At 39.0% G+C, this 24394-nt stretch overlaps 1 protein-coding gene across 1 annotated transcript in view; it reads right to left on the bottom strand.

Annotated features, from left to right (window-relative positions):
* Window positions 1-1214: 1214 nt before the first annotated feature.
* Window positions 1215-24394, bottom strand: part of LOC128051717 (hepatitis A virus cellular receptor 1-like) — a 28940-nt gene continuing 5760 nt past the window's right edge. The window contains exons 3-9 of the mRNA XM_052644355.1: window positions 22366-22584; window positions 15843-16061; window positions 12647-12742; window positions 9513-9571; window positions 5904-5976; window positions 5025-5061; window positions 1215-1317 (exon numbers count right to left, since the gene is read on the bottom strand). Coding sequence (XP_052500315.1) covers window positions 1215-1317; window positions 5025-5061; window positions 5904-5976; window positions 9513-9571; window positions 12647-12742; window positions 15843-16061; window positions 22366-22584 — 806 coding nt within the window. The remainder of the gene's footprint in view (window positions 1318-5024; window positions 5062-5903; window positions 5977-9512; window positions 9572-12646; window positions 12743-15842; window positions 16062-22365; window positions 22585-24394) is intronic.

The following is a 24394-nucleotide window of genomic DNA, read 5'->3' on the forward strand; positions in this document are numbered from 1 at the left end:
TGGTCTCAGTAACTCTGAACACCCCCTAAATAACTCAAGCATGAGTTATGTCAGGGTTTATTCAAAGTGAAGTTCTTTTCCAGCCTTCTTAACTGTTCATGTAGAAATGCTTCACAGTGACTAAAACATCCTTACTTTTAGTCTTCGGCTAACTTTTCTGGAAAAAACAAAAATTTAATTGAGATGTGAAAAAGATACAACATGGGAATTGATTCAATACAGAAAAGACCCCTTATCCTTTCAAAAGAATTTTAAGAATAAAAGTGGTCTGAGGACAATTTAGCCTTTTGGTGGAAACTGGTTAACACTCTCAAACAACACTACTATATTTGCACACTTGCTTTTCTAAGGCAGAAAGCTTCTTTTGCTACTCTGCCCCTCTCTTTTTTCCCTATATTTATTTCCGCCCTGCCACATTCTAAAGATTCCATCAGAGCCCGCCAGTTGTCTACATAAACACCTAGAACTGCAGCACCAACGCAGAAGAAACAGCGTAAATCACATGGCAATGGATTTGCTTCCCCTGGCATCTCAGAGACCACTCACTTCCCTACCTTCTTCTAACTGCTAAAATACCATTCTGGCCCCAGGGAAAGCACTTAATGCCTTCTATTTCCAGAGCCCTGAGAAACCAGATCTACCTATAATGGCAAAATCATACTCACTTTTATTTTCCCAATGGGTAAATAAAAACCAGTACACTCCCATGATTTGAAACCCCTGAGGTCCTTAGGAATCTAACATTTGGAGTCACTTAAACAGAAAAAAGAATCATGAGATGTTTTCATGTGAAGTCCTTTAGTCCCAAGTTGGGTTTGCTGATTTTAAGTTGTATTCATTTCTTGACAGTTTGTTAACCAAGGTAGAAGTGTGTTATATGTCTTCTCAATGATGGGATAACAGGATTCATAGGGTCTAAAGAGAATGTACAATTCTAAAGAGTACATTTCATGTTTTGGAGAGGGCTCTCCAATGACCAGAAAGATTGAGCCACTTTTAGTATAGAAAATTAGGACTGTGTGACAGAGGCTGACTGTGCACAGATGAGCTAGACTCACTCTACCCAACATTCCTGATTCCTTGGAATGCCATGGGAAACTGACCAAAAAACTGTCCTGCTGCTTGAAAGGACTCTGACATGGTGATATCTGGTCACTGTCTTCTACAGTGAAGGACATAACACCTTAGAAGGCCACCAGATCTCAACCCGTGACTTAGAGAACGTCATCCATAACGTAGATGTTGTCTTCTGCTCGGACAGGCTTCATGGCTGCGTTTTTCAAAGCTCCAATGTGAGAATCTTTCAGTGGAATCATACTGCAGAAAGAATAACACAAGTGAGAGAAAAGCATCACTTCTCAAGTATGAGCTGCACAGTTGTTTATGTTCAGCAACACTAGGTATTTGCATTTCCCAGATGCCAATTCCACAGCCTATGGAAAGAAAGAAGCTTTCAGAGTTGTGAATATGAAGTTGCAGGAAAGTCTTAATAATGAGGTGGAAAACCTCAGCAGTCATTAAAATAAAAAAAAAACAACAAAAACCCTGAAATTGGTATCTGTCAAGAGACTCATATCTAAGAAGACTAGTATCAGGCCTCAAATTAAAGTATTAAACTAGGATGCACATTCTCAAAGATGGTCAAGAACTGGTTTGGCTGGTGTTTTTCCAACTGCGGACTGAAACTATTTAGTGAGGGTTAAATTAAATCTATTTAGTCGTCTATATTTTGTACTTAAGGTGAATATATATCTAAGTATACAAAATATTAGAGCTACTGGATATAATAAAACAGTATTGTTCCACATAAATCTGTACTGGATCATGGAGTTAAAAATCTTACCATATCTTACGGGGAAAATTGGAAAATGATGGGTTACTTGACTTTGTAACATACACTCATATATCAAGTATATGAAAAGGTCATTTGTGGAGTTTTGATATCTTTTAGGATGTATATAGTCACATCTAGAGCAAGAAATCCTGGAATGTGAAGTGAAGTGGGCCTTAGAAAGCATCACTACGAACAAAGCTGGGGGAACTGATGGAATTTCAGTTGAGCTATTTCAAATCCTGAAAGATGATGCTGTGAAAGTGCTGCACTCAATATGCCAGCAAATTTGGAAGACTCAGCAGTGGCCACAGGACTAGAAAAGATCAGTTTTCATTCCAATCCCAAAGAAAGGCAATGCCAAAGAATGCTCAAACTACTGCACAATTGCACTCATCTCACAGGCTAGTAAAGTAATGCTCAAAATTCTCCAAGCCAGGCTTCAGCAATACGTGAACTGTGAACTTCCTGATGTTCAAGCTGGTTTTAGAAAAGGCAGAGGAACCAGAGATCAAATGGCCAACATCCACTGGATCATGGAAAAAGCAAGAGAGTTCTAGAAAAACATCTATTTCTGCTTTATTGATTATGCCAAAGCCTTTGACTGTGTGGATCACAATAAACTGTGGAAAATTCTGAAAGAGGAATACCAGACTACCTGACCTGCCTCTTGAGAAATCTGTATGCAGGTCAGGAAGCAATAGTTAGAACTGGACATGGAACAACAGACTGGTTCCAAATAGGAAATGGAGTATGTCAAGGCTGTATATTGTCACCCTGCTTATTTAACTTGTATGCAGAGTGCATCATGAGAAACGCTGGACTGGAAGAAACACAAGCTGGAATCAAGATTGCCAGGAGAAATATCAATAACCTCAGATATGCAGATGACACCACCCTTATGGTAGAAAGTGAAGAGGAACTCAAAAGCCTCTTGATGAAAGTGAAAGAGGAGAGTGAAAAAGTTGGCTTAAAGCTCAACATTCAGAAAACGAAGATCATGGCATCTGGTCCCATCACTTCATGGGAAATAGATGGGGAAACAGTGGAAACAATGTCAGACTTTATTTTTGGGGGCTCCAAAATCACTGCAGATGGTGACTGTAGCCATGAAATTAAAAGACGCTTACTTCCTGGAAGAAAAGTTATGACCAACCTAGATAGCATATTCAAAAGCAGAGACATTACTTTGCCAACTAAGGTCCGTCTAGTCAAGGCTATGGTTTTTCCAGTAGTCATGTATGAATGTGAGAGTTGGACTGTGAAGAAGGCTGAGCGCTGAAGAATTGATGCTTTGGAACTGTGGTCTTGGAGAAGACTTGAGAGTCCCTTGGACTGCAAGGCGATCCAGCCAGTCCATTCTGAAGGAGATCAGCCCTGGGATTTCTTTGGAAGGAATGATGCTAAAGCTGAAACTCCAGTACTTTGGCCACTTCATGAGAAGAGTTGACTCATTGGAAAAGACTCTGATGCTGGGAGGGATTGGGGGCAGGAGGAGAAGGGGACGACTGAGGATGAGATGGCTGGATGGCATCACTGACTAGATGGACCTGAGTCTGAGTGAACTCCTGGAGTTGGTGATGGACAGGGAGGCCTGGCGTGCTGCGATTCATGGGGTCGCAAAGAGTCAGACACGACTGAGTGACTGAACTGATAGTCACAATTTTTATTACCTACACCTTCCCAGAAATAATATGCAATGTACTGAATTTTCATTAAAGTCTGATCTTTAAATGAATTACTTATACATTTGTGGAAACAGTTTAAGCGTTGGTAGCTCAAAATAAGTCAATATGATATAGCTCCTCCAAAAATAAAATTATGAGGAAACTTTCTGTTTTGTTTTGTGTTGCTTGTCTATATTATACATTATTTTCTGCAATAAATATTTGCTTTTCTAATTATGAGATAAAAAGTGAACCTTAAAAAAAACTTTAACAGTGAAAGGACAAAAATGAACTAACAGGATGCTATTTTTCACACTTTTCGGTCCATAGGGAGTATTTCTTTTCTTCCATTCTTGGAAGCAGATAGTTAAAAACTCCTAAAAGTCTGGGTTTTGGACTTTAAAAGATCTAAGATGGAATCCTTTACCTGCTGTGTGATGTGACCTTGGATGTCACTTAGCATCTCTAAACTTGTTTTCCAATTTGTAACCTGAGAATATTACAAGTGCCTGTCTCACAGGTTTATTGCTGTGAAGGGCATGCCTGCAATAAAAAGCCAGCATTTATGGAACACTTGCAATATTCTGGGGACTATTCAAGGCATGTTCTGTGGACTGGATCATGTGATTAACTCATACATAAGGAAAGCTGTGTACAAACATCCAAAGAAGGAAAACTAGGTGTAATGGATGGCAGCCTAAGAGGGATGGATTTTATCGAAGAAAGACCTTGCTTAAAGCCTAAACTGGACCAGATGAAGCAGGCTATTTGGATTTGGAAGTAGGTAGTGGGTTCCCACCTTTACAGGTGTTTGGGAAAATGACTACAGGAATGTATACAGAGAGGATTTAACTTTTCATTGGCCAGAGGGATAGATTTGCACAACTGTAAATTCAAATGCCTATGAGGCCACACAGTTAATGTAATTGAGCAGAGCAGGCTGGGTGTGGAACAAAGGGCAAGGCTGCAAACTATGGGGGATTGGAGGCCACTGCCTTTGTGCATCTTCAGCCTGGAGCTGTCCTCCTCCAGATCTTTGCAGAGCTGCCTTCTGCTCCCTTGGGCTCACTCACATAGTCTATTGTCTGTCTCTATATTCCCCATGGTATTTCTCTGGAAGTTCTGTAAGTTCCCTGCTTATTCATTTATATGTTTTTGTCTGTTTTGTTCATCTCTTCAGAGAATATAATAAGAATTCAATAAACAAAGCACTGAATGAAGTCAAATAACAAACTGAACAACTCATTCAAATGGTCCATCAAACAAAATGCAATTTAGTCTCTTGTTTTAACAGGTAAGGTGAGAAGTGCTTTTCTGTAGCAATTCTGGCACAATTTCAGGGAAATAGAGATGCTAAAATCATTACTGGAAGGTCGGACAGCTGTGGAGGTGCTCAATAAACTGGATTTTTCAGAATCCCAGATTATAAAATGGAGAGCTCAAAAGAAAAAGAGGAAAGGAACAAAGAAATTTTTATCAGAATAAGAACATCAAACAGCATTGACAAAAAAATCTTTCAAACTTACCATAGTAGCCTCATTTTGTTACCCAGGCAAACAGATCCTAAATTGTGGGAAAATGAAGAGAAAATTAAGCTTGTAAGCCAAAGAGTTCATGAGATTTCTTTTTTAATCAAACAAGCATATTATTTCTGTTATTACTTTAATATGAGCAAAATCTGTATGGACATCAGAGCCTAAAAAAGTTAACAGAAAGAATGTTTTATAAAAGAAGGGGAAACAAATCAATCTGGACCATTCTCCGATAACTCCAGGTTAACTTTTCTTGAATCTCTAGGAGTCAAATAAGCCCCTTGGTGTAAAGTATCTTGTGTTTACTATGATTAGTATATTCATCCATATGCCCTAGCTTACTTTAATACAATCACATTTCAGTGTAATTAAAATGGGAGATTGTTTTCTCCCATTGATGACAGGTTTTATACACACACACAGCTGGTGGAAGGAGACCAGGAGGCGCCAGATGACTCTTACGAAGGCCTTTGTTCTCCTCCTAGCTCTGAAATCATGTACTCTCCCAAAGTCTGATGAGCTGCTTCTGTTAAGTGGGTGCTGTAAAACCCTCAACAATTTTACTTCCTCTAAGGACAGAAATTGGTTCTGGAAAGAATGAGAAAAAGAGGAGTGAACAGATCTTATATATTATACTGGTTTATTGACTTCCAAATCCCAACTCTACCCAACCAGTGCTAACTTTCCATATTTAATTCCTCCTATGGAGAATTTAAATATAATGTTTCTCTTTATGGGAAAATAGTTTTAAGATTAAAAAGGAACAAGGAAATAATCAAGGAACTTGTGTGAAATGGAAATCATGTGAGGTGTAGGACTGCAGGCAGCTTATCTCAAGAATACCCCCGTAGGCACAGTCCTGAGGCGACTTACTTTTGCTAATCATGAATACGACCACCATGAGCAGTAATATCAAGACAATAACAGAGATTCCAATGTAGATTCCCTTATTGGCGATCATCCACGGATCATGTGCCAGCACCACAGGGTAATGAAACATCAGCAGATTAAAAAAAAAAAATCTTGTTAGAATTATGGATAGAAAACATTTCTGAAAATAATGTACCCAGACACATCTATCTTTATTAATATTTGGTTAGTTATCATGAAGGGTGAGACCAAATGATCTGAATTTATAACCACATGGGGAAATTCTAAGACAATTTAAAATTCAAAATGTATTTGGAGATGGTAGAAATGTTATATATTGTGTATTTACAGGTGTGCATACATTTGACAAAATTCAAACTATAAGCTTCAAGTGAGTCTGCTTTACTATATGTAAATTGCACATATTTTTTAAATTTAATAAGGTATTTTCATATATAATCCTCATTATATTAGAAAAGAAGACAGTTTTCACTTGCATATAAGTTAATATGGTGGTATTACATGAATGTGCTCAGTTATTGAATTTGGCCTTTTGTTAGAGAACTCTTTTTTTTTTAACCTAGAATTCAAGATTCTATATATTTCTTTATAAGTAGACTTGAAGTAGCTGCTCATATACATGGTGCTGCTTAACAATTAAAATTCTACACAATTGGAAAAAATACAGTTTTATTTAAGCCTCCTGGTGTGGCTTATAAGGAATCACCTCCTGTGGTAAACCCCAAAATACACCAGGCATCATGTTCGACCCTTTATATAACTTAACCCTAATCCTAAAGATGTTCTGCAGGGAAGGTATCTTAACAGAAAAAAAGTGGAAGACCAGAGAAAAAGATTAAGCCTGATGTGTCTTCCTGTGTTAGAGTTTAAACTCTGGAGCCAGAATTCCAGCTTAACTTTTATTAGTTGCTGTGTGACCCTAGACAAGCTATTTAACCCCTTTGAACCTCTGTTTCTCTGTCATTAGCAGATTAAATAAGGTTCTTGGGAAAGGTACATTATGTAGTTCCTGATGAACAAAGTGAGGAATACAGAGGAGGGTGACTTAGCCTCTGAGGTATCCTTGCTTAAAGGGGGAATGGCTAGTATCTTGGGAGGAAAAAGCTGTGTTATCACCTTACTTGTTGGGAGTAAAGTGGTTGGATGGAATATGGGATGACAGGAAGCAGGCTTTGCTTCATTTTTTAAAAAATATGTTACATAAACTTTTCAGGTTCATTTTAGAATCTCGGCTCAGCATAAAGAAAGAAAAACAAAAATCAATCATAATTCCAACATCCAGAAAAGCCGCTATCACCATTTTTCATTAAATATACTCCTCTAGAATTTTATTTCTCCAATATTTCTACTAACAGAAACAGTGACCATATTCAATATATACTACAGCATATACAGTATTTCATTTATATATATATATATATATATATATATATATATATATATATATATATATATATATATTTGGCCATATCACACAGCGTGTGGGATTTAAATACCCCCACCAGGGATCAAACCTGTGACGTCTATATAAAAAGTGTGGAGTCTTAACCACTGGACCATCAAAGAAGTCCTTACACTATAGTAAAAGTTAGTTTTTTCACTTAACAATTGATACTATTTTCTCATGTCAGTAAATACACTGCAGTGACAACCTTGTTAATGGGCATAAAAAGGTGTGCTTAATTGACTAAGTAATTAACCTCATTATTGAACATTTCGGTTGTTTATAACATTTCATGATTATAAATAGCAGCAATGAACATCTTTTCTTATACATCTTCACATATCTGCTCAGTTCTCTCCTTAAGGTAGAGTTCAGGAAACTGATTTAGTACTGGGACAGAATACATGGTACGTGGTTTTCAGGACACTTGGGAGACACTGTGACACCTTCAAGTCAAGACAGGAAAAAGCCCACGAATTTGCTACTGCCTATTGTGAACTTGCTTCTATGTTGCTTGTTGGTTGTTGCTGTGGTTTAGTTACTAAGTCGAGTCCAACTCTTTTACAACCTCATGGACTATACCCGCCAGGCTCTTCTGTCCAAGGGATTTCCCAGGCAAGAATACTGGGGTGGGTTGCCTTTTCCTTCTCCAGCAGATCTTCCCACGTCAAATCCATGTCTTCCACATTGGCAGGTGGATTCTTTACCACTGAGCCACCAGGGAAGCCCAGATATAGCTTTTACTTTCTGCTACACATACCTGTCTGGCAGGTAAGAACAATCTCATCATTTAGTATATTTGTTTCTTTTTTAAATCCAGCATAATCTGACTATGTAACAATACAACAGTCACTTACATGGTGGCAGTTCTGCTATTTAACAGGCATAAAAAAATTCTGTCCATATCCATCAGATCAATCAGTGCCCATACCATGAAAGTGATTAAAATCTTGTGGTGGTGTTTGCATTGTCACTAAGGTGTGCAGCATAGGCCATTTGACCTCATACTAAATAGCCCCTTTTTCTTGAGCTGGACTTTCTCTTACAATGGCCATGCTGCAATTACTCACCACTTAGGATCAGGATTACTTCATACTTAAACTCTTTTTGTTTGTTGCTTCTAAGAGTTATTTGCACACAATAAAAGGAAAGTTGTTTCACCCAAGGGAGCCAAAAGAAAACGTCCTATTAATAAATTCTTCAAAGAATTCTTCAAAGATGAGGCTTTGATGAACTTCACAAGACTAGAACTCCTTAGATTTTTCACTCAAGCTAACTGTGAAAATGTATGAGAACATCCTACAGAATCACAAAGTTGTTCAAGACCTTAGGACCTTAATAAGTCATCATGTGGGGAGGATTATACATAGAAAGACTTAGCAGGGGCCTCGAAATTTCTCTCTAGAAGGACAATTAACTTGGAAAAAGATATTAGGGGCATATATTTAAGCAAGCACACTTTTATTGGCATAAAATTTTGGGTTGGGATTGCCCCCATTCCACCACATCACTTCAAGGCATGTTATTTCTCTAACAAGGATCAAAATCTTCCTTAGTAGTAATGTTACTTACTATCCTTGAATTAATTCATTCTTTTTTCCCCGATTTTCTGGCCAGGAGGAAGTCTGTGGTCCGTGTGTATATGTGTTTGTGTTGTGTGTGTGTGTGTGTGTGTGTGTGTGTGTAGAGTACACCATTTTTCAGGTGTTTCTAACAAACTAGTGCATCTATATAAACTTTTTAAATTAATTAAAGCATCTCTGGGCTTTCCAGGTGGCTCAGTGCTAAAGAACCTGCCTGCCAATGCAGGAGACTCAAAAGATGGGGGTTTAATCCCTGGGTCAGAAAAATCCCCTGGAGGAGGAAATGGCAACCCACTCTGGTATTCTTGCCTGAACAATCCCATTGACAGAGGAGCCTGGAAAGTTATAGTCCATAGGGTTGAAAAGAGTCAGACATGACCCAGTGACTGAGCACAAAGTATCCCTATTTAAGAGTCAGATTCATTTCCTACTTTGTTTTACGGATTACAAAGAATCAATCTGTGGACTAGTCTAGCTTTACGATAATAATCTCTAAATGTAACTTGCTTCGAGGGAGACTTACAAGTGAACCCAGCTAAAAAAATAGAAATGGAAGATGCTTACAGTTTGAATGCTACAGCAAACAGCACTTGGTAAGTTTATCACAGTGTTATTCCCACCTGCTAAACAAGAAGGAAAATTAATTAGAATTATAAAGAAATATTAAATTTTCACTGCAAATACCAGTGTATGCACATTGCCATCTGGTAATGAGTGAGAAAAGTCGAATAATCATATGGCCAGACACTGTAGGCACTGCAGGAGTTATACCAAGTCAATGACTTTTATTAATTTAACCTGTAACCTGTAATCTGTGCTTCTTAACCATTTTATCATTGTCCCTTCCAAAATGAAACCTGTTTTTGTCTCTATGGAAAGAGGTGCAGGTTCACAGAAAGTTTACCTACAAGTTCAAGGAGTCATAGTGGCCCATTCTCAGAGCTAGGTTAAAAATTTCCATTTAAGGTAGGTAGTCGGAGTTTTCACAACAGCTAAGAAACTGCCAATTGCTCAGAAGCCATTGCATACCAAAGAACTGAACTACCCGGCGCAAAATGGATGTTACATTGGTTTCACATTTAAAATATGAGTGAAATGCACTAAGATATCCCACACAGGTGGCATCCAACTCCTACATTATGTGCCAGTGTGCCCAGATATTGATCCAAAAGTGCTATAAAAAACATGTTATGTCAGCCCCCAAGACAAATATAGTGTATATAGTGTGTATATATTTATATATATACTATATATATATGTATATAGTTATCCTACATTGGCCTTGGGGCTGAGATAACATATATCATAAATATAATGTAATATCCTATAATATAATGTGTTTTTCTATTAAAGTTTTAAGTAGTATCCATATACATATTATGTCTTAAAGTTTTGAATATTCAGATTTTAATAGTGTTTTGAAATATCTCTTATTGACCCTCCTAAGCAGCTATAGGTCAAATACAGAATTCTCTCTTTACGGAATATCTATTCTATACTAAACACTCTACAGAATGGGTGATATTGTAAAACACCAAGGATTTTTACATATACATCACATATGTATGCATGTAAATGTATAATTTTCTAACTTGGGTAACCTTGAACTGCAAGCTGTTGATAGCACCTGTTTCAGAAAGTAGTCACATTAGATGATGCATGTAAGGTACTTAACAGCATATTAGAAAAATATCCACTATACTATCTATACTATTATGTTGATATATAATGATAGGAGCAATGAGCAGGGGACACCATGCAATGGATTTTCTAAATATCACGTCCTTCATTCCTTACAAGCATGCAGTGAGGAATGAAACACCTTGCCCATGGGCATGCAGCTTGAAACTGCCATGGGCGGGCAGTTGAATTGGAAGCTGCTTGGCTCCAAAGCAGAGCTCAAGGTCCTCCCCAGTCTGGCAATAGCAAGAAGTAAACCTGCCCTGGAAGAATTAAGTGAGATAATGTACAACAGTTTATTGGCACATTTGTCTGAAAAGGTAGGTGGCAGGCCATATGGTGACCAAAATTCCTTCCAGACTAACACTGTTTACTTTGTGAGGCTTTAATTCACTGAAGTGTGACTTGGGCACTGTGCGGATTTGCCTGGAGGGCCTCAGAGATGCTGCCAAGACGGCAGCAGTCACAGAAGTCGTGGGGACACAGCTGCTCCAATGTCTGTTCCATGCTGGCAAGTCTACCTTGACCAGGTTGTAGAGACATATTTTAGAGAATGATTTCCCATTTCCTACTTTGTTCTTCCTCTTAGCCTAAAAGTGTGAGGTGCAATTGCTCCAACTGCTCTTACCTGTATTTTAATCTGCTTTCTTTTTGATTTTGAGTTCACACCAAGGATTCCACTTTCAAAACCAAATGTAACTATTAGCTAATCCCAATTTGAATTGGTCCCATTCTGAGTCCCTGGAGAAGGCAATGGCAACCCACTCCAGTACTCTTGCCTGGAAAATCCCATGGATGGAGGAGCCTGATAGGATGCAGTCCATGGGGTCGCTAAGAGTCGGACACGACTAAGCGACTTCACTTTCCCTTTTCTCTTTCATGCCTTGGAGAAGGAAATGGCAACCCACTCCAGTGTTCTTGCCTGGAGAATCCCAGGGACAGCGGAGCCTGGTGGGCTGCAGTCTATGGGGTCGCACAGAGTCAGACACGACTGAAGTGACTTAGCAACAGCAGCAACATTCTGAGTCCCACTGCGTGTTCATTTTCAATTAAGAGTTTCCTTGAATGATTGGCGAAAGGTAGGCCATACTGGGTGTCTGCTACAGATTAGCAACTCCTGAGCAAGTGAGTCATATGCATGAGGAGTCTTGCGAAGCCTGACCTTGCTTGGATGCATCACAGGTGCAAGGACATATAAACCAATTCTGCATTACAAAGGGGTTCACGTGTGGCACTCCCCAAACTTACCACCATGGGTAACAGAGTTAGATGGGAAAGATGACAGGACTCAGCATTACCTTTCCCCATCACAGGAAAGACAGACAAATCTTACATCCAAAGAATATAGACCTGCCCAAATTAGGGAGAATAGGGAATACTTCAGGGGTGGAATAGCAGAATCTCAGCGGGGCACGCCTCTTTGGTGCTGGTGTGCATGTGCTCAACCCATCTCAAAGGGCCCGCATGGAATGAAAGCTTGACAAGGCAGCAGGGGAGCCTCATGGCTCTGTGTAGTCTCTGGAGGAAACACAAACAGGTCACTAGTTTGGTCTCAACCAGCTTAGTTTGGATTTAATACTTTTAAGGCTCTGTCCAGGGAAGTGAGCCAAGAAATAAGTTGAAAATCAAGGCTGGTTCATTTAATTTAGAAAAATATGGATATGCATGTGGATATTTTCAGATCAGACAAGCTTCCTATGTACTCAGTTATACATACGTCTAGACAGTCTAAGTAATAATCATAATTGCCACTCTATCACTTACATTTTAACTGCGTCCTAAGATTTTTATCTCAGGTGATCCTTGTAAGAATAAGTAACATTCAATCCATTTTCCAAAGGGTAAACACAGATTCAAAGATGGTAAGATATTTGTTCAAGTCGCATAGCTAATTGGAGTAATCAGCAGTAGCACTCAATTTAGACTTGTCTTAATTCAGAATATGTGCTCTTAAAAATGCGCTAATATCTATCAAAATTTGAAAGCTCCCAGCTGTTCCAAAAAGAAACTGAAGTTACCTGAGGTGGTAGAGTGCCATGGTGAGTGCGTTACATTTGTTTTATGTGGGCAGGTAGACCGGGTCCTTGTAGTCTGCGTGGGAGAAGATGAAGAAGCTACAGGAATAACAACAATAGGAAAATGGGGTTCAATTTTATGGAGGAAAATTTCCACCACCAAGAAAAATAACAGAACTAAAATCAGGAATTACCCTTTTACACTTAGAGAAAAATTCAAGGATGGCCATGAGGGATTGCCCTGCCAAATAGGTATTTCATTATCATGGAGAAATCTGTTCTAGATGATGATCTAGGGAACTTAACAAAGACAGAATTATTTCACTTTAAACACACTTAAAATTCCCCTAAAGCCTACAATCATGCATGTTAAGAAGGACACTCAGTTATTTTGGGTTCCCAGTGATGTTAAAATTTTGTGGAGCAGGGCCTTGGAGCGGGCATTAAGCCAGTCCCTTCACAAGAATCCCAGTCTGGATTTCCTGATCTTATTCAAGTTCCTAATTATCCATCTACACATCCTTCCAGGGAGATGCACATATTAACCAGCACAGAAAATCAACTAAGAATATCCAAGTTCTTGAGGTTACATTAGGGCAAAGTACTGTCCAAAGGCTGAGTCTTGGTAAAGAGGCACAAAGCAGTGTTCCTGGTTCCCTGGTTCCTTCTGCAGTTGTGCTCTGGTTACTACTTTCGTAGGACTGATACCCTGTGTTATTTAACTCATCTTTCATTCCACACCAAAAAATTTCACTGGGATTTCTCAGGGCTATGTTTCCTTTTTCCTTTCTTGAAATCTCTCCTTTATTTTCTATCAGACATCTCATCTGATCTGCAGAGTTGACCGTTTGTCTAATAATAGGATTCTTATATCCCTTCCTCTGAGGGCACCGCAGAATTTCCAGGCAAGTTAGCGGTGCTGCCTGAACAAGAGCTCCCAAACCTGGACTTTCCTTATTGCCTCTCATTGGTCTTCTTTTCACCTGCTCACCGTGGACCTCACATTTCAACACCTTTACTCTTGTTCTTAGCAGTCTTTGTTTTTTGTGGAATTTCTCATTTCTTTGTTTAGTCACTGCTTCTGGTAGTAGCATTTTGGTTTTCTCTTTTGTTTGTTTTTGCTTCCCCCAATGCTCAAATCTACAACAGGATGTGGCTCACTTTAGGAACTAAAACAGGGCAACAAGAAAGTCAGATGATCAGAGTCTTTATTCAACTTAAATCTGAGAAAGACCTTTCTGCTTAACTTCTTTCTCTAGTTTGGGTCTTTGTGGGCATCTTTCTTTTCTCCACTGCCTCTATGACTTAATTTTTGTTTATTTACTTAAAAAAATACATTTCTTTTAAATCAGAAGATAATGTAGAAAAATGGCTCCGATGAACCTATTAGTAGCCCAGCAATAGAGACACAGACATAGAGAAGAGGTTTGTGGACACGGCGGGGGGAAGGAGCAGGTGGGCTCGTGTGACTTTACATCCAACCAATGCAGGAGTATTCCAGGTGACCAGCATGTGCAGGGTCACAGAGCTTAGAGAGGGGATGGATGTAAGGACGAATGCCCCTGCAGCGGCTCTTCTTCTGTGTTCTCCTCCCTTCTACCCTGTAAAGCTCAACTGTAATCTCAGCTTTGAGGGAAATTATCAGGATACATGTAATACTCAGTGAGCTCTATCCACGCAGAGGTCCTATGGACAAATACACCAAGACTTTCTTTCTGAACCTCTGCTTTAAACAAGGGCCATAACTTACACGTGTTCCCCAAACCAGGAGCACTAATCCAGGCACCTCAGCAGACACAAACTATTAAGAAGTAAGTCAATATTGAGAAAGTCAACAGATGCTCTAATGTGTTTGCTACCTGGAAGAAAACTTTTTTTTTTTTTTAACAAACTTTCATGACTCTAAATTCATAGTTTTAACCTAAAGTCCTCTCTTCCAAACTCAGATCAAAGTCCAGTCCTTCAGATCCTTCCTAGTTGAATACACACACGGTTCAATGTGAGTGAAGAGAAACCAATGTGTTCCATCAGACGTTTTTGGCTAAGAGGTTGTGATATTTCTGTTACTTCTCAGATTCCAGAGTCACTTCAAGGTGTCAAAGAGTTGAGGAGGCTTTGGGAATCTCCAAATTAAAAGCTATCTTTTTAATACAAAAAATAGAAAATTTGATCATAAACGGGTCCTCTGAATGCCAAGCTATTTCCCTACCCATACGTCAAATTATTCTCCATTTGTATTAAACCTAAAGTTGTATCTCACAGAAATATGAAGTATAAACTCTGGACCCTGAATTAAAAAAACAAATATGTGCATTTTAAATCTCTTCAGTCCTTAAATCTGATGCTTACTTTATTACAGTATGAGTACATTTCCTGCTACATAAATAAATTAAAGGGTGCTAGAAGCAAAACTGTGTAAGTCATTGACACCCTGAAAAGACAGGGTAATTGTATAAAGGGGCTTCCAGTGAAGATGTCAGGTCAGGACAATTTCATCCAAACACATGGTCTGTGATCAGGATAGAATGCAGAGAGGCCCAAAATTCAAATTAATGGGACAATCTAGACTCAACCATTTTCTATTCATGTGATTCCCAATGATGAACTTAGACACTGTGTCTCAGTCTTCACAAATATAAAATAGGATTGAGTCACACCTATAGTGCATAGGGTTATCATAAGAATTACGTGGATTAATACTTAAGAAGTGGTTAGGCTGGTTCCTGACTCAGGAAACAGAATAAATATTATCTCCACTGAAATTTTCTCCTCAAGTGTTGGATTAGGCCTCAGAATGGATTAAGTGATCTCTATTCACAGCTCATTGTAAGGACAGATTCTCCTTTACCTGCCCTTGTTCTGGCACCTCTATTTTATTCCTTATAATTTTGTGTACAACATGGCCCAATCCACCATCCTCCTTAAATGTCGAAGATCAGCCAGCGGTCTGGCTTTTTTTGCATTAGTGAATTCCTTTGAAGTTGAGATAAATAGCCATATGTCCCCTTCACTATGAAAATGCTTATACTTCCAAAAGGTGAATGTAATAAGAATGAGAGTTTACAAATTCTGTGAAGCCAGATTTGGAAGCCTGTTAAGAATCCTTACCCTAGACGATACCTCAGCCTTAACACTGTTCCCAGGAAGGTCTATATCCAATCCTTTAAAGGCTTCTGGGCTCAGAAGCACAACTGTTTACCTGGCTTGTGGTCCTCTGTGGGTGTTGGCATTGGAAGAGCTGAGGTAGAGGCCCCCGTTGTCGTATGAGTATTCGTGACTACTGTGGTAGTGCTGTTCCTTTCTGGAATAGTGGTGTTCCTTTTTGGAGCAGTGGTGTAGGTGGTCCTTGGAATATTGGTAATACTGGTCCTTGTGCTTTCAGAAATGGTACTGGGGCTCACTGTTGTCGTAGGTGGAGCTAGAAATCAACATGAAAGCAAGGATTCAACATACTGCAGGAAATAAGAGCCTGTGAATCAATACAACCAAGGAGACTGTCCTCAGGCAGAAATGAACACTAATCTCCCATGAACCCGGAGTTCACATCACTGGTCAACTAGAGTCTCTGACTGAGGAGTGAGTAAAGACATGGTCACAACAAGAAAACAGCTGCATTGAAAGGACAAGTATTGGGGAGGTATGGACATAGAAACAATGACACCTGGGATTTGTGCTGAACACTTTGTAAAAACTAGTCATGTATATTATATTTATGTATCTAAATAAACATCTGTGAGTAAGGCAAAGATGTCTAGATCCTGAAGCTGCATTTGTCTTTTCAGTGGTGTATGACTAGGACCTAAATAGTAGCTCCTAAGAAACAGACTATTTACCAAAGAAATGCCATTCAGTCAGTCGGCCTTATGAGTACCCTTCCAAAAGACCTGCATCCTAAATGCAGATTAATTCACACCAAACGCATACGCTAGATAACACAGATGCATTATGCACTTGGTTAGAAGGTGGACTAGATTGTTTTAAGGTTCCTTTCTACATGAGAGATAATGACCACAGGTAATAACTTTGGTGCTTTCCAGAATCAGAAATCCTGTGGGATTCCAAACCACTTTTTGAAGTCCTCAGAGATACCCAGAGAAAGAACTGAAATTAGACGTGAGCCAAAACACAGTGCCTGGCACACGAGCAAAAGTTATAGGGTAGACTCAAGAATGCGGACTTTTCTCCTCAAGGGACATCTATTTTGCCCACAAGCAGTATTCTCAATTTTCAACTCTACAAAATGTAAATTAGAACATCAAGTCTCTTTAATATGAGACAACTGCTGTGAAAACTCATTTGAGGAATTCAAGTCAGCTTAATTTGGAAACTAGCCAATTTTGCCCTCAAGAACAAAAACGTTTTTCAACAAGTACTTATGTACAAGGGATTAGTAAATATTTTAGCCTTTGGGAGTCCTGTGATCTCAGTGATAATTGCTCTGATCTGTCAGTGTGAAAATATCCATTGACAGTATATAAGTGAATAGCTGACTCTGTGTTTCAATAAAACTTTATCAAACTTTTGGTGAGCCTGTTTTACAATCTGATCTGGCCCTAGAGCTACAATTTGCCAACCCTAGTCTAAAAGTGTAGTCAGAGGTTTTGATGAAAAGTGCACCCCAATCCTCTCCATTCTTTTTGAAATCAAATCTAGACAAAAAGAGGAAGCAAGCAAAAAAATCTGACCAAAGGACTATAACAAAAAAAATGCCAAGTCTACTTGGCTTTTTTTAACTAACTATCTTCCTTGGTGGTAAATATTTCCTGAGGAAGAAGCTAGGAAGCTAAGGGTAGAAGAAGATGCTGAGGAAGAGCCTGAACAGAAGGTTGAAAAGTAAGTTCATCCTGTCAAAAGTGCAAGAAAACTTAAGCAAAGAATTGGATTGGAGGCAGAGAGTCACTTTGGTTCAGTTATGGACTGTTTTCCCTCTGGACAGGGCAGTGAATTTGTAAATATGCATCTATTAAAGATTTCTGAGCACTACAAAATTTCCCTAGTTTCCTTCTATGTCATTTTAAAATATATTCAGCTAAACCAATCATATAATATCACAACTCCAAAAATGATCTCTTCACAAGCTGTCTTTTCCGTATGTCTCTATGGTCAGCTTCTTTGGCTTCCATTAATTGACTCCTGGATGCAGTTTCCTGAGAGTCAGTGTCTTCTCCATCAGAACTGACCTTATTTTACTTGCCTGCATCAAGGACACAGAGCACAAAGTTGGAAGACTGCAATATCAAAATCATCTAAAGCAAAAAAGAGACATAACTTATGACGTCCTGAGTATAGTGTTCTATTTTCAATAGAAGACTTTTGTGGGAGAACATTCATTAGGAAAGAGTACCAGAAACCAGGAAATCCTGAAGAATCTTGTCCTTTCATCAAGAGGTAAGAAAAATTAGCATGTCTACTCCAAGATAGAAAAACGTAAACTTCCCTGATTTTTTTATTTCACAATATTCTTAAAAAGTACCAGTGAACATTTATTGAGATGCAAGTGTTCTCATATTGCAATAAGCCTGTTTTAATTTTTAAAGAAGTAATTTAGTGATATGGTATGAAATGTGTTTCAAAAAATCCAAGACAAGGCAGAAGGAGGAAGTGAAACTATATAAGATAAAGGCCCATACAATGTATTTACAACAAGACTGAACTGGCCTCTGTTAAAGCCAAATTATACAAATACTTGATCAGACATTATATTGCCTATTTTATACATGTGAAATTCTCTGTAAGTCCTAAAATGTTAGGAAAGGATATTTAAAATTTCTATTGAGAAATAATCTCAGAGAAAAGGACAGTTCTTCAAGTGGAATCAATTCAGCTCCATAAAAATGTTTACTATATCTCAGTGTGGAACAGTGGATGCTTTTTCATGAGCCAACTAGCACTACTGAAGGCTGCTTTAGGAGACAGCAGTCTTTTCTGACTGGGAAGTTCCTCTAGCCTATGGTCTTGAATCAAGTTTAGTGTTAACACTCCATTCCACACAAATACAGTTATTTGTGTAGATAAAGTTATTTTATCCCAAGAGTGATTAGCAAATAAGACTATAGGAACCTATAATCTTATTAATGAAAGAAGAAGTTATATCAAACAAAAAACCATGGAAGCTCACAGCAAGTGATCAAAGTAGGTAGAAATACAAGCTCACGTGTCTTCCTACACAACTCTAGGATATTTTTTATGTCATTGAACTACCTTCTCAATACCACAGGAATGCAGGCCACTGTCAAGAGGAACTGCACTCTCAGTGCTCAAAGAAACATTAATTTCACAACTATTTCCTTTTAGCTAATAATGTTTCAACAAGAATATTTGGGGCATAACGAGGGATAAGAAAGGAAGATTAATGTATAATTTGCATAGGAAAATTTCCACTACCAAAAATATAACAAAACAAAAATCAGGAATTACTCTTGGACCCTTTCTTAGAGAAAAATTCAAGGATGGCCATGATGTATTACCCTGCCATATAGATATTTTATAATTACTAATAAATTTGCTCTAAATGATGATGTGGAGAGCTTAACAATAGACAGGATTATTTCACTTTTTATACACTTAAAATTCCCCTAAAGCCTACAATCGTGCATGTTAAGAAGGAAACCCAGGTAAACTTGGGTTCATACCAGTGCTATTTCATGTTTGTGGAGCAGGGCATTGGAGCTGGCACTAATACACTCCCTTCATAAGAACCCCAATCTGGATTTCCTGACCTTATTCAAGTTCCTAATTATCCATCTACACATCCTTCCAGGGAGATGCACATATTAACCAGCACAGAAAATCAACTAAGAATATCCAAGTTCTTGAGGTTACATTAGGGCAAAGTACTGTCCAAAGGCTGAGTCTTGGTAAAGAGGCACAAAGCAGTGTTCCTGGTTCCCTGGTTTCTTCTGCAGTTGTGCTCCGGTCACTCCTTTCATAGGACTGATATCCTGTGTTATTTAACTCATCTTTCATTCCACACCAAAAAATTTCACTGGGATTTCTCAGGGCTATGTTTCCTTTTTCCTTTCTTGAAATCTCTCCTTTATTTTCTATCAGACATCTCATCTGATCTGCAGAGTTGACCGTTTGTCTCTTAATAGGATTCTTATATCCCTTCCTCTGAGGGCACCGCAGAATTTCCAGGCAAGTTAGCGGTGCTGCCTGAACAAGAGCTCCCAAACCTGGACTTTCCTTATTGCCTCTCATTGGTCTTCTTTTCACCTGCTCACCGTGGACCTCACATTTCAACACCTTTACTCTTGTTCTTAGCAGTCTTTGTTTTTTGTGGAATTTCTCATTTCTTTGTTTAGTCACTGCTTCTGGTAGTAGCATTTTGGTTTTCTCTTTTGTTTGTTTTTGCTTCCCCCAATGCTCAAATCTACAACAGGATGTGGCTCACTTTAGGAACTAAAACAGGGCAACAAGAAAGTCAGATGATCAGAGTCTTTATTCAACTTAAATCTGAGAAAGACCTTTTTTGCTTAACTTCTTTCTCTAGTTTGGGTCTTTGTGGGCATCTTTCTTTTCTCCACTGCCTCTATGACTTAATTTTTGTTTATTTACTTAAAAAAATACATTTCTTTTAAATCAGAAGATAATGTAGAAAAATGGCTCCGATGAACCTATTAGTAGCCCAGCAATAGAGACACAGACATAGAGAAGAGGTTTGTGGACACGGCGGGGGGAAGGGAGCAGGTGGGCTCGTGTGATTTCACATCCAACCAATGCAGGAGTATTCCAGGTGACCAGCATGTGCAGGGTCACAGAGCATATAGAGGGAATGGATGTAAGGACGAATGCCCCTGCAGCGGCTCTTCTTCTGTGTTCTCCTCCCTTCTACCCTGTAAAGCTCAACTGTAATCTCAGCTTTGAGGGAAATTATCAGGATACATGTAATACTCAGTGAGTTCTATTCACGCAGAGGTCCGATGGACAAATACACCAAGACTTTCTTTCTGAACCTCTGCTTTAAACAAGGGCCATAACTTACACGTGTTCCCCAAACTAGAAGCACTAATCCAGGCACCTCAGCAGACACAAACTATTAAGAAGTAAGTCAATATTGAGAAAGTCAATAGATACTCTAATGTGTTTGCTACCTGGAAGAAAACTTTTTTTTTTTTAAATAAACTTTCATGACTCTAAATTCATAGTTTTAACCTAAAGTCCTCTCTTCCAAACTCAGATCAAAGTCCAGTCCTTCAGATCCTTCCTAGTTGAATACACACACGGTTCAATGTGAGTGAAGAGAAATCAATGTGTTCCATCAGATGTTTTTGGCTAAGAGGTTGTGATATTTTTGTTACTTCTCAGACTCCAGAGTCACTTCAAAGTGTCCAAGAGTTGAAGAGGCTTTGGGAATCTCCAAAGGTAAAAGCTACGTTTTTAATCCAAAAAATAGAAAATTTGATCATAAACGGGTCCTCTGAATGCCAAGCTATTTCCCTACCCATACGTCAAATTATTCTCCATTTGTATTAAACCTAAAGTTGTATCTCACAGAAATATGAAGTATAAACTCTGGACCCTGAATTGAAAAAACAAACGTGCATTTTAAATCTCTTCAGTCCTTAAATCTGATGCTTACTATATTAGAGTATGAGTACATTTCCTGCTACATAAATAAATTAAAGGGTGCTAGAAGCAAAACTGTGTAAGTCATTGACACCCTGAAAAGACAGGGTAATTGTATAAAGGGGCTTCCAGTGAAGATGTCAGAACAGGACAAATTCATCCAAACACATGGTCTGTGATCAGGATAGAATGCAGAGAGGCCCAAAATTCAAATTAATGGGACAATCTAGACTCAACCATTTTCTATTCATGTGATTCCCAATGATGAACTTAGACACTGTGTCTCAGTCTTCACAAATATAAAATAGGATTGAGTCACACCTACAGTGCATAGGGTTATCATAAGAATTACGTGGATTAATACTTAAGAAGTGGTTAGGCTGGTTCCTGACTCAAGAAACAGAATAAATATTATCTCCACTGAAATTTTCTCCTCAAGTGTTGGATTAGGCCTCAGAATGGATTAAGTGACCTCTATTCACAGCTCATTGTAAGGACAGATTCTCATTTACCTGCCCTTGTTCTGGCATTTCTACTTATCCCTCATAACAACATAACAACTCAGCCAAGTCCGCCTTTCCTTAGATGTCCAAGATCAGTGGTCTGACTTTTTTTGTATTAATGAATTCCTTTAAGAATGAGATAAAGAGTCACAAGTCCCCTTCATTCTGATATGCTTGTACTTCCAAAAGGTGAATGTAACAAGGTATAGTGAAAGTGAGAGTCGCTAAGTCGTGTCTGACTGTTTGTGACTATATAGTTCATGGAATTCTCCAGGCCAGAATACTGGGGTGGGTAGCTTTTCCCTTATCAAGGGCATCTTCCCAAACCAGAGATCAAACCCTGGTCTCCTGCAATGCAGGCGGATTCTTCACAGCTGCGCCATAAGGGAAGCCCAAGAAAACTGGAGTGGGAAGCCTAGCCCTTCTCCATCAGATCTTCCCAACCAAGGAATCGAACCAGGGTCTCCTGCATTGCAGGCAGATTCTTTACCAACTGAGCTACAGGGATAGGAGTTCACAAACACTAAAGTCAGATATGGAAGCCTGTTAAGAATCCTTACCCTAGACTACACCTCAGCCTTAACACTGTGCCCAGGAAGGTCTATATCCAATCCTTTAAAGGCTTCTGGGCTCAGAAGCACAACTGTTTACCTGGCTTGTGGTCCTCTGTGGGTGTTGGCATTGGAAGAGCAGAGGTAGAGGCCCCCGTTGTCGTGTGAGTATCCGTGACTACTGTGGTAGTGCTGTTCCTTTCTGGAATTGCGGTGTTCCTTTTTGGAGCAGTGGTGTAGGTGGTCCTTGGAATATTGGTAATACTGGTCCTTGTGCTTTCAGAAATGGTACTGGGGCTCACTGTTGTCATAGGTGGAGCTAGAAATCAACATGAAAGCAAGGATTCAACATACTGCAGGAAATAAGAGCCTGTGAATCAATACAACCAAGGAGACTGTCCTCAGGCAGAAATGAACATTTGTCTCCCATGAACCCGGAGTTCACATCACTGGTCAACTAGAGTCTCTGACTGAGGAGTGAGTGAAGACATGGTCACAACAAGGAAACAACTGCATTGAAAGGACAAATATTGGGGAGGTATGGACGTAAAAACAATGATACCTGGGATTTGTGCTGAACACTTTGTAAAAACTAGTCATGTATATTACATTTATATATCTAAATAAACATCTGTGAGTAAGGGGAGATGTCTAGATCCTGAAGCTGCATTTGTCTTTTCAGTGGTGTATGACTAGGACCTAAATAGTAGCAAGAAACAGACTGAGTGCTGAAGAATTGATGTTTTTGAACTGCGGTGTTGGAGAAGACTCTTGAGAGTTCCTTGGACTACAAGGAGATCCAACCAGTCCGTTCTAAATGAGATCAGTCTTGGGTGTTCTTTAGAAGGAATGATGCTAAAGCTGAAACTCCAGTACTTTGGCTACCTCATGCAAAGAGTTGACTCATTGGAAAAGATTCTGATGCTGGGAGGGATTGGGGGCAGGAGGAAAAGGGGACGACAGAGGATGAGATGGCTGGATGGCATCACGGACTCGATGGAAGTGAGTTTGAGTGAACTCCGGGAGTTGGTGATGGACAGGGAGGCCTGGCATAATGCAATTCATGGGGTCGCAAAGAGTCGGACATGATTGAGTGACTGAACTAACTAACTAAGAAACAGACTATTTACCAAAGAAATGCCATTCAGTCAGTCGGCCTTATGAGTACCCTTCCAAAAGACCTGCATCCTAAATGCAGATTAATTCACACCAATCGCATATGCTAGATAACACAGATGCATTACGCACTTGGTTAGAAGGTGGACTAGATGTTTTAAGGTTCCTTTGTACATGAGAGATAATAATCACAGGTAATAACTTTGGCGCTTTCCAGAATCAGAAATCCTGTGGGATTCCAAACCACTTATTGAAGTCCTCAGAGATACCCAGAGAAAGAACTGAAATTAGACGTGAGCCAAAACACAGTGCCTGGCACACGAGCAAAAGTTATAGGGTAGACTCAAGAATGCGGACTTTTTTCCTCAAGGGACATCTATTTTGCCCACAAGCAGTATTCTCAATTTTCAACTCTACAAAATATAAATTAGAACATCAAGTCTCTTTAATATGAGACAACTGCTGTGAAAACTCATTTGAGGAATTCAAGTCAGCTTAATTTGGAAACTAGCCAATTTTGCCTTTAAGAAGAAAAACGTTTTTTCAACAAGTATTTATGTACAATGCATTAGTAAATATTTTATTGGGAGTCCTGTGATCTCAGTGATAATTACTCAAAATTGTCAGTGTGAAAACAGCCATAGACAGTACGTAAACTGAGGCACATACACACACACATATATACATATATAGAATAGCTGAGGCTGTGTTTCAATAAAACTTTATGAAACTGCTGTTGAGCCTGTTTTATAATCTGATATGGTCCTGCAGGTACAGTTTGCCAAGCCTGGTTTAAGAGTATAGTCAGAGGTTTTGATGAAATGTTCACTCCTAATCCCCTCCATTCCTTTTGAAATCAAATCTAGACAAAAAGAGGAAGCAAGCCAAAAAAATCTGACCAAAGGACTATAACAAGGAAGAAGTCTACTTGGCCTTTTTAACTAATTGTCTTCCTTGGTGGTAAATATTTCCTGAGGAAGAAGCTAGAAAGCTAAGGGTAGAAGAAGATGCTG

Source organism: Budorcas taxicolor, chromosome 7 (assembly GCF_023091745.1).
Source record: "Budorcas taxicolor isolate Tak-1 chromosome 7, Takin1.1, whole genome shotgun sequence".
Classification (NCBI taxonomy): domain Eukaryota; kingdom Metazoa; phylum Chordata; class Mammalia; order Artiodactyla; family Bovidae; genus Budorcas; species Budorcas taxicolor.